We start from the raw sequence: 16,044 nt of genomic DNA on the forward strand, positions 1-16,044 counted from the left end.
GGCTGTTTAAAGTTTGCAAGGGAGCATCAGGCAACAGATGACTAGAACAGGGGAGAGGAACACAGCAGAATATGAAATAGGGACAAAGACCAGGACTAGTGTAATTCTTTGGTTAGCACAGGAGGTATTGAATTTAACTGATAGAAAGAGAAAGTTTGACTTCAAAATGCAGCAACTGAAGCATGTGGAAGGGAATACAAACATCTACAAAATGATATTGGCAGGAAGTGCAAAATTGCTAAGCAGGAATGGCTAGAGCACAAATTTATGGATTTAGAAGAGTATCATTAGGGGAAGGATAGGTACTGCCCACAGAAAAATTACAGAGAACTTTGGAGAAAAGAGAAGCACCGTATGAATACCAAGAGCTCAGATGGGAAACCAGTCCTAACCAAAGCAGAGATAGCTCAAATGTGGAAGGAGTACATAGAGGGTCTATACAAGGGAGATGAACTAGAAAGCAAGATCATAGAAACAGAAGTAGATGTAATTGAAGATGAAATGGGAGGTACGATACTGTGAGAAGAATTTGACAGTACTGTAAGACCGAAGTCTAAACATGGCCCTGGGCGTAGATGACATTCAGTCAGAACTACTGATAGCACTGGGAGAGTCAGCTGTGAAAAAATTATGGCGCAGAAGATGTAAGAGACAGGCGAAATACCCTCAGACTTCAGAAAGACTGGAATTGTGATTCAAATAAAAGCACCTGCTGAAAGGTGTGAAAACTACCTATCAGTCAATAAGTCATGGTTGCAAAAGACAAATACGAATTCTTTACACGAAAATAGAAAAGCTGGTAGCAGCTTACCTCCGGGAAGATCAGTTTGGATTTTGGAGAAATGAAGGAACAAGCGAAGTGATCCTGACCCTACAACTTACTTTAGAGAATAGGTTAAAGAAAGACAAACCTATATTTAAAGCATTTGTAGAATTATAGAAAGCTTTTGACAATTCTGACTGTAATAATCTCTTTGAAATCCTGAAGGGACTGAAAGGCTACTTACAACTTGTACAGAAACCAGACAGCAGTTAGAAGTAGAGGGGCATGAAATGGAAGCAGTGGTTGAGAATGGAGTGAGACAGGGTTGCAAGGTTTCCGATGATATTGTAATTCTGTCAGACAGCAAGAGCAGTTTAACGGAATGAAGATTCTCTTGGAAGGATGATATTAGATGAACAATAACAAAAGCAAAACAAGGATAATGGAATGTAGTCTAATTAAATAAGGTGATGCTGACAAGTTAGATTAGGAAACAAGACAAAGTAGATGGCACAAAAAATGACAACTGGCAATGGCAAGATAAGCATTTCTGAAGAAAAATTTGACAATATAGATTCAACTGTTAGGGACTCTTTACCGAAGGTACTTGTATGCAATGTAGCCCTGTGTGGAAGTAAAACTTTCCAAAACAATTTAGACAAGAGCAAAATAGAAGCTTTTTAAGTTTGGTGCTACAGAAGAATGCTGAAAATTAGTTTAGCAGATAGCATGAGGAACTATAGAACTATGAGGAGGTACTGAATAGAACTAATGAGAAAAATTTTTGGGACAACCTTACTAAAAGAATGGATTGGTCTCATTCTGAGACATCAAGGGACCACGAATTTAGCATTTGAGGGAAGTGTGAAGTAAAAAATCAGAGGGAGACCAAGAGATGAATACAGTAAGCAGGTTCAAAAGGATTTAGGTTGCAGTAGTTATTTGGAAACTTAGATGCTTGCATGGGATAGAGTAGCATAGATAGCTGCATGAAACAAATCTTTGGGCAGAAGATAACAACAACAACAACCTTAAGACCCAAGTACAAGACCTGCCCAATCAACCCACCCAGCACTTCCTATTCCAGTGTTTTCACAGGTTTATTCTACTTCAGAAGCAGCCAGGCCACCTATGGAAGTAGCTATGTTATTTACCAGCTCTGTCTCAATCATTGCACAAATTTTTATATCGGGATGTGTACCACCTGTCCAGGATGAATGGCCACCACCAAATTGTGGCCAAGAGCGAAGTAGACGATCCTTTGGCACAACATGCAACTGAACGTAACATGCTTTATTTCAATGGCAGCTTCACTATTGAAGCCATGTGGATCCTCCCTTCCACCACCAGCTTTTCTGAAGTGTGTGCACAGGAGTTATCCTTACAACACATGCTCTGCTCCCATAAATATCCTGGTCTCAACCTACAGTAATGTCCTCACACTCCACCCACAGTTTCCACCCCCTGCCATCCTACCATCTCCCCATTCTTGTCTCCCACCACCTTTGTTCACTGCCCTTTGCCAACAGCCACCAATCTTTCCCCACTCCTTCTCCCCCCCCCCCCCCCCACCTCACTGCCCCCACAACCTCCTGACATGGCTGTTAGCATTTTAGTCCTTGCACATACTGCCAGACAGTGATCCCTCTCCACCAGCCACCCACTAGTATCCCTTCCCAACCCCTTCCCATTCCCTGACCCCACCAGATTGCTGCTTCCATCCCACATTATAATTTCATTCTGGCCTGAGCTGCCAGAGTTCACAGTCATATGTGTGAGGTGTGCTTGCTTGTGTGAATGAATGGTGTGCGTTTTTGTTTTGCTGGTGAAGGCTGTGGCCAAAAGCTTTGTGTAAGTGTCTTAACTGTGCCTGTCTGCAACTTAATGTTTCTTGTTTATGAAAAATAAGATCTTTTCCTACATTGTTGACACACCCAGGTATTTGAGTGAGATGGTTGATTCCAACTATTACTCACTGACAGTTAGAAGGTACATTTTTGTTTTGTGAAGGGCAAAATTTTACATCTTTGAACATTTATAACAAGTTTTCTATCTTTGCACCACACTCGAATCTTAACATCTGACAAAATTTATGCAGCTTCTTTCAGGCAGTACTTTATTACAGGTAACAGCATTATCTGCAAAAATTCCGAGATTACTATAAATATGGCCCAGAAGGTAATTGATACGCAACATCAACGGCAACAACCCCAACACACTTCCATCAGTCACACTTTAATTTACTTCTACATCTGATAATTATTCCCCCGTCAGAGATAACATGCTGCATGCTCCCTACTGAATGTCCTCAATCCAGTCTCGAATTTCACTTGGTAACCCATATGATCAAACTTTTGACATTAAGTGTATGTGCAGTACTGAATCAAATGCTTTTCAAACATCAAGACAGTGCTTCTACCCGACTGCCTTGCTCCAAAGCTTTCAGCACATTATGTTAGAAGTGCAAGTTGGGTTTCACATGATCAATGTTTTCGGAATCTATGCTAGTTGGCATGGAGGTCATTCTGTGAAACAAATCTCATTATGTTTGAGGTCAAAATATGATCTACAATTCTACAGATTGCATAGTTTTTGTTGGAGGTATCTATGATAGGTTACAGTTAGAAGAGGGGTTCACTCAGATGAAAATTCAGTTTAGAATATCACCAGAATTCCTTCGGACCCTGGGGCTTTGTTCAATTTTAATGATTCCAATTGTTTCTCAACACCGCTGACACTAATACTGATTTCAGGAATCTCTACAGTGGTACAAAGATTAAATTGGGGGTTTTTTCTTTTTACACAAACATTTGGAAACAGAGTTAAGAATTCCAGCTTTCACTTTGCTACTGTGATTTCAGTTCCTGTCTCATTCAATATGGACTGTAGACTAATTTTTGTGCCACTGACAGCCTACAGTTATGATAAGAATTTCTTTGGGTTCTGTGGAAGATCATTTGACGTAGCGTGCTTTGGCAGTCATTGAAAGCATCACACACTGAAACATGTTTGGCTGTCAAGAGAGCATTCAGCATCTCTACAGAGTTCTATGTTTTGTCCTACACCTATTTTGCAGTAGTATATTTCCTGGCAAGTTTCTTTACTGTGACTTTACACCATGGAGGGTCCTTCGCATTGTGAACTGTTCTACTAATTACTTATCTATTCAGAGTATGGTCAATTATCCTTTTAAACTTAAAACCATAGTTCCTCTACAAGCTCCTGTCCTACACTGACAGTTTCAAGTTCCTCATTGAGATATGACATAACTAATTTTTTTATTTACTTTACTCAACATTGTATCTTTCTTGTTTTAGTTGTCCTTTATACTTTGGTAACCATTGTTGCCATGACCACATAATGGTCACCAATACCAGTTTCGAAGTGGACATCCTCAAAGAGGTCAGGTCTATTTGATGTCACTACACCCGATGTATTTCGATCATGACGGGTGCTCCGAACTATCTGAAGAGTACAGGAAAAGAACATGTTTTGTCCACTTTTTCAGAAAATGAAATATATGCAACCAGATGTGTTGTTTAACATCGTTAACTGACCAATGTGATGATATGAATACCCTACATTCTATAACCCATTTTAGATTAGGCATGCAGGGAAAGAAGATGCTTGTGTGTCTTGCTACAGGGGCTAAATGTGCTTTGTCCAATGTTGGGTATTAAATTCTGATTCCTTGTTGATTGGCAAACAATGTTTAAGCAAGAAACAATTTTCCTTTATTTGCATTGTTCTTGCAACTGAAAATCATTACTTTACTTTGAGACATACTACGTAGTAATGCTGATAGTGCAAGTGATTCATTTCAGTTTGAATAGTTAATTATTTATATTTTTGAATGATGAGCACTTCATCTGAGGATGAACGAGTCCTTCAGATTCTCAGTGTCAGGAAAGAACATGGATGGGGTAAATGAGTACAGTCATGAATAAATTAAGTCACATGAACTAGGTAAAGACTGCAGCTATAAGTTATAGTGTTTTGCAGTAGTAAGTGCTGAAGGAAGCTCAAATATACAAAAATTTAGTGATTTGATAGACTGGAATTAACAATAATTGTATCTGACATGCCTCATAGCAATACTTCCACTTCACAGAATGCAATCAAGGAAGAATGAAGACTAAGGTCGGCTTCGAGGATGTAAGAGTGAAAAGTGATGACATTGTACATGTAATTCCTACATGCAGAAAAGCCTTTGTAGTGCGCAGAGTAACCAGATGATTAATGACAGTTCAAGTTTTTGAAGTGGACAAGTTTTGTGCTCAAAGGAGTAAGCATGGAAATAGGTCATAGAAAATTAAGGAAACAATCTGAATGGCAGTTTATGATCACATTCATTCATTTAAAGGTACATCAAGCAATTTTAACAATGACAAGCCTAAGAGGCATACGTCACAGGAACCTTTGGTGAAAAAACTGAATGAAATGTACCAGGAAAAAGACTCAAATTTGGACATGTTACATGAAATGCATACAACAGTATTTAACATCAAATTCATTATAGCTTTTGGGTATCCAAGGAATGACACATGCTCAACCTACAGTAAGTACACTGCTGAGATGAAAGTGCAGAATGAAATGTTTGAGAAGTTTAAAGGACAACATGAAAAAAGTATTCGAAGAAATTAATAATATCACAATAGATCAGAAAGTACAGAAAGTCAAAGATGAAACATTTTATTCCAGAAAGAGAAATGCTAATTTAAGAAACCAAAAATTTAATGAAACAGAAGCAACCTGCTTAGACAACCAAAAAATGTATGCTAACCAAACTTTAGTACTACTGATTTCTATTACACAAGGCAGTTGTCTTTTACCCTTTCAGTATTATCTTTGAAATTCAACTTCAGCACTCTACACTTACACTGAAGATATTGGAAGAAAAGGGGCCACTGAAGTTGATTCCTGTGTAAATCACAGACAGAATTATTGCACAAGAAAATCAAACTCCTTGAAGTTTTTGTGATTCATGTTCAGGTCAGAACAAGAATGACACTGTAATAAAGTATCTTTATTATCATGAGTGAAAAACTTTGAGATAATGGAAGTAACCACTCACAATAATATGGGAGTGATTAACATTATAAGCAGTAGCAGAAGTTCCAACAGATTGGGTGCAGATCATGCTGTATGTAAACCTAAGCCTTTTTGATGTGGTTCTCAATCAATGTAAGATAAATCGGGGGTCATTCAAAGAACAAATATTCAAAAAAGGTCTTTTTGTAACAAGACTACTCAAGTAGTTAGTACTCACAAAAAAATATCCCTCCTCATTCAACATTTAGTAACTTATAATTGAGGTGAGAGCTTCACAGCAAATTCAAGAGAAGCAGTCTTTAAAATACCCATCTCCTGCTCAGAGAGGTAAAATCAATATCAAAATAGTGTTTTATAATAATTTTATATAATGCTGATAATTTCTTTGCAGGCCCTTTGGCTACATCAAAAGAAAAGTATCAGACCTCCAGGTTTTGAAGGAGTACTGCAGAAAAGAAACTAAGTGTTTTACTCAAAAGCTTTTACACTATACTGAGAAGTCCATGTAGGGACAAAGTGATGATATATTTTACTCTTATTACTACTTAATCACATGAAGTTAAAATAACAGACTGCTCATCAAGAAGTATCTTTACTCCAGAACGATATTTTCACTCTGCAGTGGAAGATGCACTCATATGAAACTTCCTGGTAAATTGAAACTGTGTGACATACAGACTAACTCTGGTCATCTGCCTTTCATGGGTAAATGCTCTACACATTTTTAATCAGCCAGGAAGTTTCTTTTTAGCATCTTTATTGTTCCGAATATTCTTTTCCATTACAAAATAATCTGATAATTTTTAACAAAACATATAGCTTAACTTGCATTCCACTATAGCCAAGTAGCACATTTTCCCTGTTTTAACATATTACTTTAAATATTATGCCAACAAAATCACAGTTTAAATGTTTTAGGAATCGGTTTAAATTAAATTTAATGTATATAACATGTCCTTCCAAACGACTTTTGTATTCTTAATTCTGTCCATTAGTATCCATGAAATTTTGTTTCAAACTAAAATTGCTCTCCTGAACAATTTGACAATGTTCACAAATCACATTCTTTCCCTGTGCTCTTCATCTGTTATAGGTAGTTTTCAGAGAACGTGCGTTGTGCTATTTCACAGGACGTCTCATCGTTCCAATGATGTACGAAATATTAATTTTCCCAACTGACTGTTGGATGAGTAATGTCTCCAATTATTACAGTATGACTGGGGAACTTAAGTAAAAGTGAATTGAGGTTCTTTCTAAAGTTTTCGGTTAGATCAGGAGACAAGTCTGGTGGGACATGGATAGATTCAATTACCATTTTGTGCCCACCCCTGATACAGAGTCTTGCCCAGATAATCTCACATACAGCTTCAATTTCTATCTCAGTGGGTTTGAGTTTCATGTGTACTGTGCAAATACACCACCTCCATTTCCGTACAGCCTATCTATTTGATACGCTCTTAAATTATCCCCACAGTCTATTATCAATTACTGGTTTCAATCAGCTTTCTATACTTAAAATGTGAGCTTCCCTGCTTTTCATCAGCATTTCAAACTCTGACACTGCTGCAAATACTTCAGCAGCGAACCACTAGGATTTTAATACTCTCACCTGTGGGTGTCATTCCTTTTGATCTTGCACTGATACTTCTGGGTTTCCTACAGCTAGCATTATTTGGACTGGATGGAGTCACCCAGTCTAAATACCCTTGTGTACACCGCACACTATTGGCTACCTGTGCAGTGCACAAATGACCCATTCAGTAGGACCATACAGTTCTCTACCCTTGGCAGCCTAGCTTGTCACTGAATCTTCGAAGTCTCTGGCTCAGGCCTCCCATTTGACTCTGAAGCAGTGGGCTATGATCAGTTCCATGGACAATGATTTACATAGTGAGCTTTGTTGAAACTATATGTACAAGGGTGGTGGTGTCAACCTTCTTGGCTACAAATCCAATTCAAGACCACCACCACATTCAATAATGCCTGAATGTCATAACTTTAACCAAATTAGGTTTATTCCAAATTAAGAAAATATTTGAAAAATCAGATGCTACTTAAGAAAAATTTAGTATCTCTTATGATAGTATTGTTAAGTTTATTCCAATTACTAATATGAAACTATTTGAAAGTAGTGAATAATTTATCTTTTTCTGTGTTTTCAAACTCTAAGCTATGACAAAACAGAACACGTTACAAAAATATAATTCACAGATTAAAGTTTCTAATTATTTGCATGTACAATTCTCTCTCCTAATTCCTTCTTATGAAACATACTTTCATTGGAACTACTAATAATACGTTTAAATGATATAAACATTTGTATTACTGTGTCCAAATGGGACAAAATTTGCAGTTCTTGACTGTGTTAAGAAAGGCTTGTTTGCATTACAGCACCCAAATTCATTTCAGTAATAGCAATAACTTAAGACCTTATAAAAGCAAAAACACAGAAAGTTTATCATAACATAATGTAAAAACTTGCCTCAAACTGTTTTTATGAGCTTGCTTTGTTACTGGCAGATGCCTAGCTTTGCATTCTCAATAACAAAGAAATTACAGGGTTTCCATGCGTGTTTTACACACAGTACTAAACTTTCAATTCACAGCAAATTCACCTACAATAATCAACAAAAATGCTCTGGCAAGTTTTTGTTCCACTTTTGACAGGAACAGCTCTGCTTTAGATATTCAATCAAAGTATTCATTGCACACTACAAATAGCCCCAAGACTTATTAAACAAAACAAAAGTTTGGGAGTTTAAAAAGGTGTTGGGTCCCAGACATCTTTTTTCCTACTTCAAAGGGCATTCTAATAATTAGCAGAAATACTGTGAATCCACTTCCTGCATTACTAAGTTTACCTAAGTCACATTTTCTTCAAGGATAATTCACTTACATCTTTCATAAGCTTCAACAATCTTCTTTACTTCCTCATTGGTCTTGCTGCAGAGAATTTCCACAAGTGTTTCTTCATCTGTGCCCAGGCCTGCCATAGCTTTGTGGAGCTGTTTTGCGAGGTAATCAAAATGAGGCACAACCAGTGCCACTATAACATCCTCAAAGTGACCACCGAGCTCACTCTTTAGGTCTTCTATTAAGTCCTGTAGAACATTTGAGACAATTTAACTTAAGACATCAGTGTTTCCTTTTCAGATGGTTCAACAGTTATTTAATGAGAGTTATGGTCCAGAACGTAATACCAAATTATATAAGTGCAGAAGCTGTAATGCAGTTTCTAGTTAAGACTACTCAATGAATGGATTGATCGAGTCTCCTCATAAATTTAAATTGCCTTTGAATGTGGACTTGGTGGAATCCTTATTTTGTACTGCAAGTAAATGTGACTTAACTAACATCCAGTTAAACCAAACTATGCACATACCTTCCATTATTCACAAGATCATTCAAATTTTGGAAACTGTTGGATGTACTATTTCTTCCTCACATCACCGATCTCTTGACACTGTTCAAATTGAACCTTTTGAGTAAAAAGTAACTTTCAGTTCATTCCCCACAAAGTTTGAATTTCAGCAGTAACTTATTTTAACCTTAAGGCTTTCACATTAATAAAGCCTTTGTACAGTGCATAGGTGTCTTGCAATTTATTCTCTTTCTCTAAATCAGTGAAGGAAGGCTCGCACTCAGTACATTCTACAGGCAATAACATCTTAACGTGTTAAGCACAAGCTCGGATTTGACAAAGACACAATAGAAACTTTGCAGTGTTCTTTCTGAAGGAACAATTCCAGAACCACAATGACATTTAGAGGGACTGAAGATAACTTATAAATCTTAAAATCAGTTCTACTGCCTCACTTCCCTCTAATTTTGTTCAATAAAGTGAACTTTAGATTGCACTATGCTTATGCTACTGAAAGGAACATGTATTTTCCCATGTATTTTCTAACTTAAGTATCAAAGCACCCAGCTGATAGTGACGAATATTTCCAGTTCATACAGAATTTGAAGCAAGGTAAAATTTTTCTACCAGCACTGCCAGTGTTTAATGTGTTGTATATAAGAAAAACTACCAGATTCATACAGGGATTGAAATATAACACCTCTATTCAGCCATATGAATGCTATTCATGACTGCAACACTACATTTGCTGACTGCTAGCATGTTGGAAGTAATCCATTAGTTTAAATAACAAAGTTCCCATAAAATCTGGGTGCGTAAAGTGCTGCCAACTATCTGACATCACTACAAAAATATCAGCAAGTCAATGTAACAGTGTGCAACAGCTTGTGACAGCCAGAATACAAAGATGTGGTTGGTTCGCTATATTTCACTGTATAATCTAATATTGTTATTTTGCATGGTAATTATTGAATGCTAGCTTTCCTATTTATTGCAATGGAGAATATTTTGTGATTAGTTACTTTAGTCCACAAAACGAAGTGTAGAGAGAGTTTTGAAAACAGGTACATATTTTTATGTAACTTTTCATCCACCATTATAAAAGATCATCTAAGAGCACTACCACAAAGAAAATTTTTTTCTTAAAAAACAGGTCTGAAAAGGTTGGACACAACAATGGTACCAATTTTTGAAGATGTTACACTATTTGAGGATTGCTATAATGTGCAATGGTACCCCACAAGCTATTAAATCAAGTAAAGAAATTTGAAAAGATGTAAGGCACAAACTACTCCTAGTTGCTTTCTACCATATTGGTAAAAATTATGCTCAATTTTTCCATATGAAAATGGGACTTTAGACAGTTACTTTGAACAAAATGCTGTTGCTCTTGGTTACTTAGTGAGCCTTAAAACAAACTTCTTAAGTACACATTCTACAACTAAATGAAAGGAAAGTCTTGCACCACTTTCATAACCATGAATGGACATGAGCTTGGCTTCAAGAGGAGAAGGGAATCAAAGAAGCCTTACAGAACTAAAAATTAGCTTTACTGTGAAATAAACGCAAAACAAAACCTAAAGATGGCAGTCAGTTCAGAAGTGCAAAGAACTCAAAATCTGCTAATGAGTAACACTCAATACCACCTTGCTCCACTCCTTGCATTGTAATTTGCTTGGACCTCTCCGCACGCTGCCCACAAGATTGTTGACACTACTTATCAAGCCCTTCTCATTCTTTTAAGGTGGACCTCCTAAGGTTATCCAATGTGCAAGGAAGATTCCTGCAGGATGCCCTGAAGTTTCCACTGATTTCATGCATTCTTGGTCTGATTCTTTTCTGCAGACAGTGCAGGGCATTGCATTCAGTTGAGTCCTACTTCCTGACAGATTGTGTTCCTAGGTGGGTGTGGTGTGGTGTGCTTGTGTGTTACTGTCTTAACATTAACACATCGCTGAAATTCTTTCCACTAATATTCTCATTCTGAAGACGGTTCTGATGTAGTCTATCCTGTGCAAGCCTCTTAAATTCTGCATAACTATTGCAATGTACAATCATTTGCAACTGCATGCTGTAATTGAGTCTGTCTCCTCTATACTCAGTTGTTTGATCTACTCACCTAATCTTCAGTATTATTCATTTATTATACATTTCATACACTTCTCTTCTTGTCTGTGCTGTTTACCACCCGCATTTCACTTCCTTAAGAAGTGATACGCCAGGAAAATATCTTCGGAAAAGATATCCTAACATCTGAATTCATGTTAGATATTTACATTCTTTTCTGAAACTTTAGTACTACCAATCCAATTTTTATATCTTCTGTACTTTGGCCAATCTCAGTTTATTGCTGCCCAAAGATCAAAATACTTCACTACTTGGGCTCACTTCCTAATCTAATTCTCTCAGCATCATGATTTAATTGGAGTACATTTGATTACCTATTTTGCATTTGACGATTTTCATCTTAAAATATCTTTTCAGGATATTACCCATCCATACTGAACTGCCTTCAAATTACCCTCAATACTGATGACTGCATACCATATCTGAATGTAGTAATGGCCCACAAGATGACTGACAAACTTTCCTGTAGACCTGAGTGACTGTGCAATGTGTATTGATTTGTTACCTGGCACTTCTACATTCAATTTTTATCAGGCCTCAGAAAAATCCGGCATTTGTCTGCGAAGAAGACTTGATGCCATAACATTTCCCTTGCCCACCTTCTTTGCATACCACAGTACTGGCAGTGTTCTAGTGTTTTTAATAATATCCATCTAGTGGCCACAGTTCGGAGACAGTTACATATTGCTTGGAATGCCACACCCCATCTAGCTACCCTCAACAAGGCTGTATATAGTTGTGTTATGTTCTCCTTCAGATGTGTGCAAACCATAGGTACTATAGAATGATTAAAAGTACTTGATAGTTGACTATGCATTTCTTTCAATAAGAGCTTCAATGTCACACCCCGAAAAGTTTGCTGTTGCCAGACTGCCACAACAGTTTGTCAGTAAAATTCCAGTTCCTTTTCCAGTGTTCTTTCTTGATGTGTTTGGATTCCAAATCATGGATCTGGCACATTCTCAGGTGTGTGCGCATGCATGCTCTGGGGAGCAAACCCTGGATTAACACTAGGTTTGTGTGCACCTGTGTAAAGGGCGTATCTGCAATGAATGTAGAGAATGAGAGGACTGGCAGAGTGGGCTGTAACAAACATATTTCACATAGCAAAGCATGTCCTCATCCCTTCGCATATGGCACTAGGTACCAACAGTGCCAAGTGCCACCCAAAGGGTAGGCATGCAACCTGCCATCTGAACTGTCATGCTAACAGGTCTGCAAGGCAATTAATTTCAATGTATTTGTGACATGCAGGGGAAACAGACATTTTATGACCTTTATTTGCAAATGCTGTAGTAGACGCAGCTGCAGATATTTCAGGTGGGACAACACCATGGGTTTTCTGCCTCTTACTGGAATGTGAACATGCTGCTTTTGGTTGTGCTAACACATTTGATAAGCGCTGCATAGAGGGCAGCACATGTGCACACTGCAAAGTCTGGTTTGCCTGCATCTGTCATCAAACAGGACACACTTGTGTTACTGTTACTATGTAGAACAGACAGGAAATGGAGCACTATTCTTGTGAGGAGAGGGCAGACATGCAGAGTGCTTATGGGGTGGCAGATGCTGCCCAACATTTGAATGTTTGGAGGTTTCCAATTTGTGAAGTGCCAGATCCATGCATATTTACTGCCATCCAAAGGTCGCTACGAAGCCAGGTCAACTTTAAATACATTTTCCACTGGCACATTCTCGTGATGGTACATCTGCATTTAATGCCTACTTCAAAACCCAGTGTACAGATTGTTTGTTGCAGGTGCAAAGGCTTTATGAACATATTTGTCAGTGTAGGGCTTACACAAGGGCTTGAAAAGGTGGCATTAACACAGCTGGAACACGTCCCTCACCAAGCTCGTGATATGCTGAATGGAAATTGGGTGTAAGACATTCCACAATTTGGCATCTGCAGCATGAAGACGATTTGTGCCCCTACCACCTTCAGAACGTTCGTGCGCCTAATCCAAACGATTTTCCATGTCTAACTGTATTTTGTCAGTGGTTTTTGAAAAGGTGTACCATTCAACCAGACTTTCTGAACTGCGTACTTTTAATAGATGAGGCATGCTTTACACAAGAGGGTATATTGAACATATACAATAAATGTGGGCATGGAAAAATCGACACACCACCTTTGTTGATGGTCACCAAGATCACTTCACTGCCAACATCTTAGTCACCTTCATAGATGATAATCTGGTTGGTCCATACATGTTCCTGGTAATTTAACACAAACATATTTATAATATTTTTTACAAGAAACTGTGCCAGAATCATTAGAACATGTTCCACTCAATGTGCGACAGCAAATGTGGTACCAACAAAATTGTGCACCTGTGCACTTTGTACACGCTTTGTGAATACATTTAAATGAAACCTCTGGAGAGCACTGGATAGGGCGTGGTGGAACAACGGTGTGGCCTGCATGTAAGGTGACCGACTCTCCCATATTTTAGCACTATTTTTAAAATTCTCCCATCTCCCTTATTGTCCGCCTGTTTCTCCCATATATTTTGTTAAGTGATCACTGTTATAACCCCTGAGGTACTATCGATATTTGAAATTCTTTCGAGATATCTCAAACTTTTCTAGCAATAATTTATACTATTCGCGATTACTGTTCGTGTCAGCAATTTAAACAGATGAACATTAGTGCCAAATGTTCAGATTTGTGTTAACTTCCTCGTTTTTCCATAATACCAACTGTGAAGTATTTGTGTATACAGTATTTTCACTTTGTGTTTAAGTGAATAAGTTTTCATTATGTGCTCTCGCCATAAAAATGAAGATGTGAAGACTCCATGAAACGAGAAGATGAAGTACTTGTGTGTTTACTTGAAGGTATGGGAGTAACAATATTCATGGTTAAAGCCCATGGCTAAGAATGTAAATCGAGCTTACTGTGTGCTATGCAAGTGCGACGTCAGGATAGCTCATGGTGGTGAAGCTGGCCGCAGCCAACATTCATCTATAGAACTACACAATTAGAACGAAAGAGACAAAGGCGAATTCAAATTTATTTAAATATTTTGGCAATACCAGCAAGGGCATGAAAAACATTGCATGTGAGCTAGCAACAATTTTTCATACAGTAAAGCATAATATCAGCTACAGAAGTATGGACTGTGGAAATAAATTATGCAAGGACTTTTTCATGACTAATTTGGCCAATATGTCATCCTGTGGTCAAACTAAGGCAGAAGCAAATTGTGAAAAACGTTTTGGCACCGAGAAGTATTCAGAGCTTCACTGGTGTCTTAAAAGATCCAGCAAAACGAAGTAACTTCTTTTTCTACTGCAACTGATGCTTCGAAACACAAAAACAGGAAGATGTTTCCTATTGTTTTAAGATATTTTGATCCTACTGTGCTGATAATGCAAATGTTAATTATGGGAAGCACAGTTCTGTATTTAAACTGCTTCAAGAAAACAATTATTTGGTGAAAGCGAATTGCTCAAATCACTTGCTACATAATGCCACAAAACATGCTTGTGATGCTTTAGATGTAAATATTGAAATGCTTATTATGAAAATATATGGCCATTTCTGTGTATCTGCAAAGAGAAGAGAAAAAAGTTGCAAACATTCTTCAATTTCGTTGGTGCCGAGTGGCTAGAAATTGTTCATCTTCCTACCCATTGGCTTTTGTTAACATCTGCTGTGGACAGACTAATCCAGAACTGGTTAACAATTAAAGAGTTATTTCAAGAGTGTAGATGACTGTCCAAAAATATTAAAGTTTTTTGTGAAGAAGATCCAGAAAAGGAATGTGTTGCTGAGTCATATCTAAACTTAATTTCCAACATAGGTGTTTTACTTGTACAGTCTGGAAAAATCCTTGAAACTTCAAATTTCTGCATCATAGAGTCCTATGAAGTGATGCAAGATTCAGCAAAGGATTAAAGACAGTTTTTTGGTACTACCACTGAACAATTATTGAACATTTTAAGTCCATCCCTAGAAAAACGTGTCATGATTTTATTAACTTCTACCATTGCTTAAATAATTACATAACAAAAAATTTGGATGTATCAAATGTGCTCTGTTCAATGGTGTTAATGAATAATGTGGTAGGTGTCCATTTTGAGATACATGACTTTGAACACGGGTATATTTTAATACATTCATGTCTTTTAGCAAATTTACAGGATGGTAGCACAGTAATTAAACACAAGCCAGGCCAAAATTGGTGATATAAGAAACACCCAGACAGTAGTTTGGCAAAAGACCAAGTCCATAGCGCACTTTCTCCACTACTTATGCCTCATTAAACTATGGGGCAAATTTCTTGAGACATGATTTGTTGCGCACTTTGAACTGGGATTATGCCAAATGCATTGCTTTTGGAACTCTACTTGCAACATTTGTGTGTAGAGCACACAAACCTGTACCACTACACCCAGAAGCAAGAGTCTAGCTCTTTTAAATTAGGAACAGTGGAATGCCAAACTCTAAGATTTCTTCATGACTTTTCAGTCTCTGTGAAAGTGGTCTTCACAAAAATGGCTCTAGCACCTCAACCAAGTATTGGGTGAGCCTGAAACTTTGCACAAGTTCATGTAGGGCCCTCAGGTACATCCTGTTCAAATTTCATCAAAATTGCAGATGTTAGAGATGGGAGCCCTAGGACATTTCATGTGGAATGACATAAGTACTTATTTACTGAAGCAGCACAACTCTGCAGTTTTCTTCCTGAGAAAATTTGAAAAGTCTTTGCAATTATAATCAAAATTAATAATC

At 37.6% G+C, this 16,044-nt stretch overlaps 1 protein-coding gene across 3 annotated transcripts in view; it reads right to left on the reverse strand.

The window, feature by feature from the left end:
* LOC126244320 (annexin B10) overlaps window positions 1–16,044 on the reverse strand; it is a 113,980-nt gene that overhangs the window by 18,077 nt on the left and 79,859 nt on the right. For all 3 annotated transcript variants that reach the window (XM_049948229.1, XM_049948230.1, XM_049948228.1), the window contains exon 4: window positions 8,712–8,916. In XM_049948229.1, coding sequence (XP_049804186.1) covers window positions 8,712–8,916 — 205 coding nt within the window. The remainder of the gene's footprint in view (window positions 1–8,711; window positions 8,917–16,044) is intronic.

This window comes from Schistocerca nitens, chromosome 1, assembly GCF_023898315.1.
Source record: "Schistocerca nitens isolate TAMUIC-IGC-003100 chromosome 1, iqSchNite1.1, whole genome shotgun sequence".
Taxonomy (NCBI): Eukaryota; Metazoa; Arthropoda; class Insecta; order Orthoptera; family Acrididae; genus Schistocerca; species Schistocerca nitens.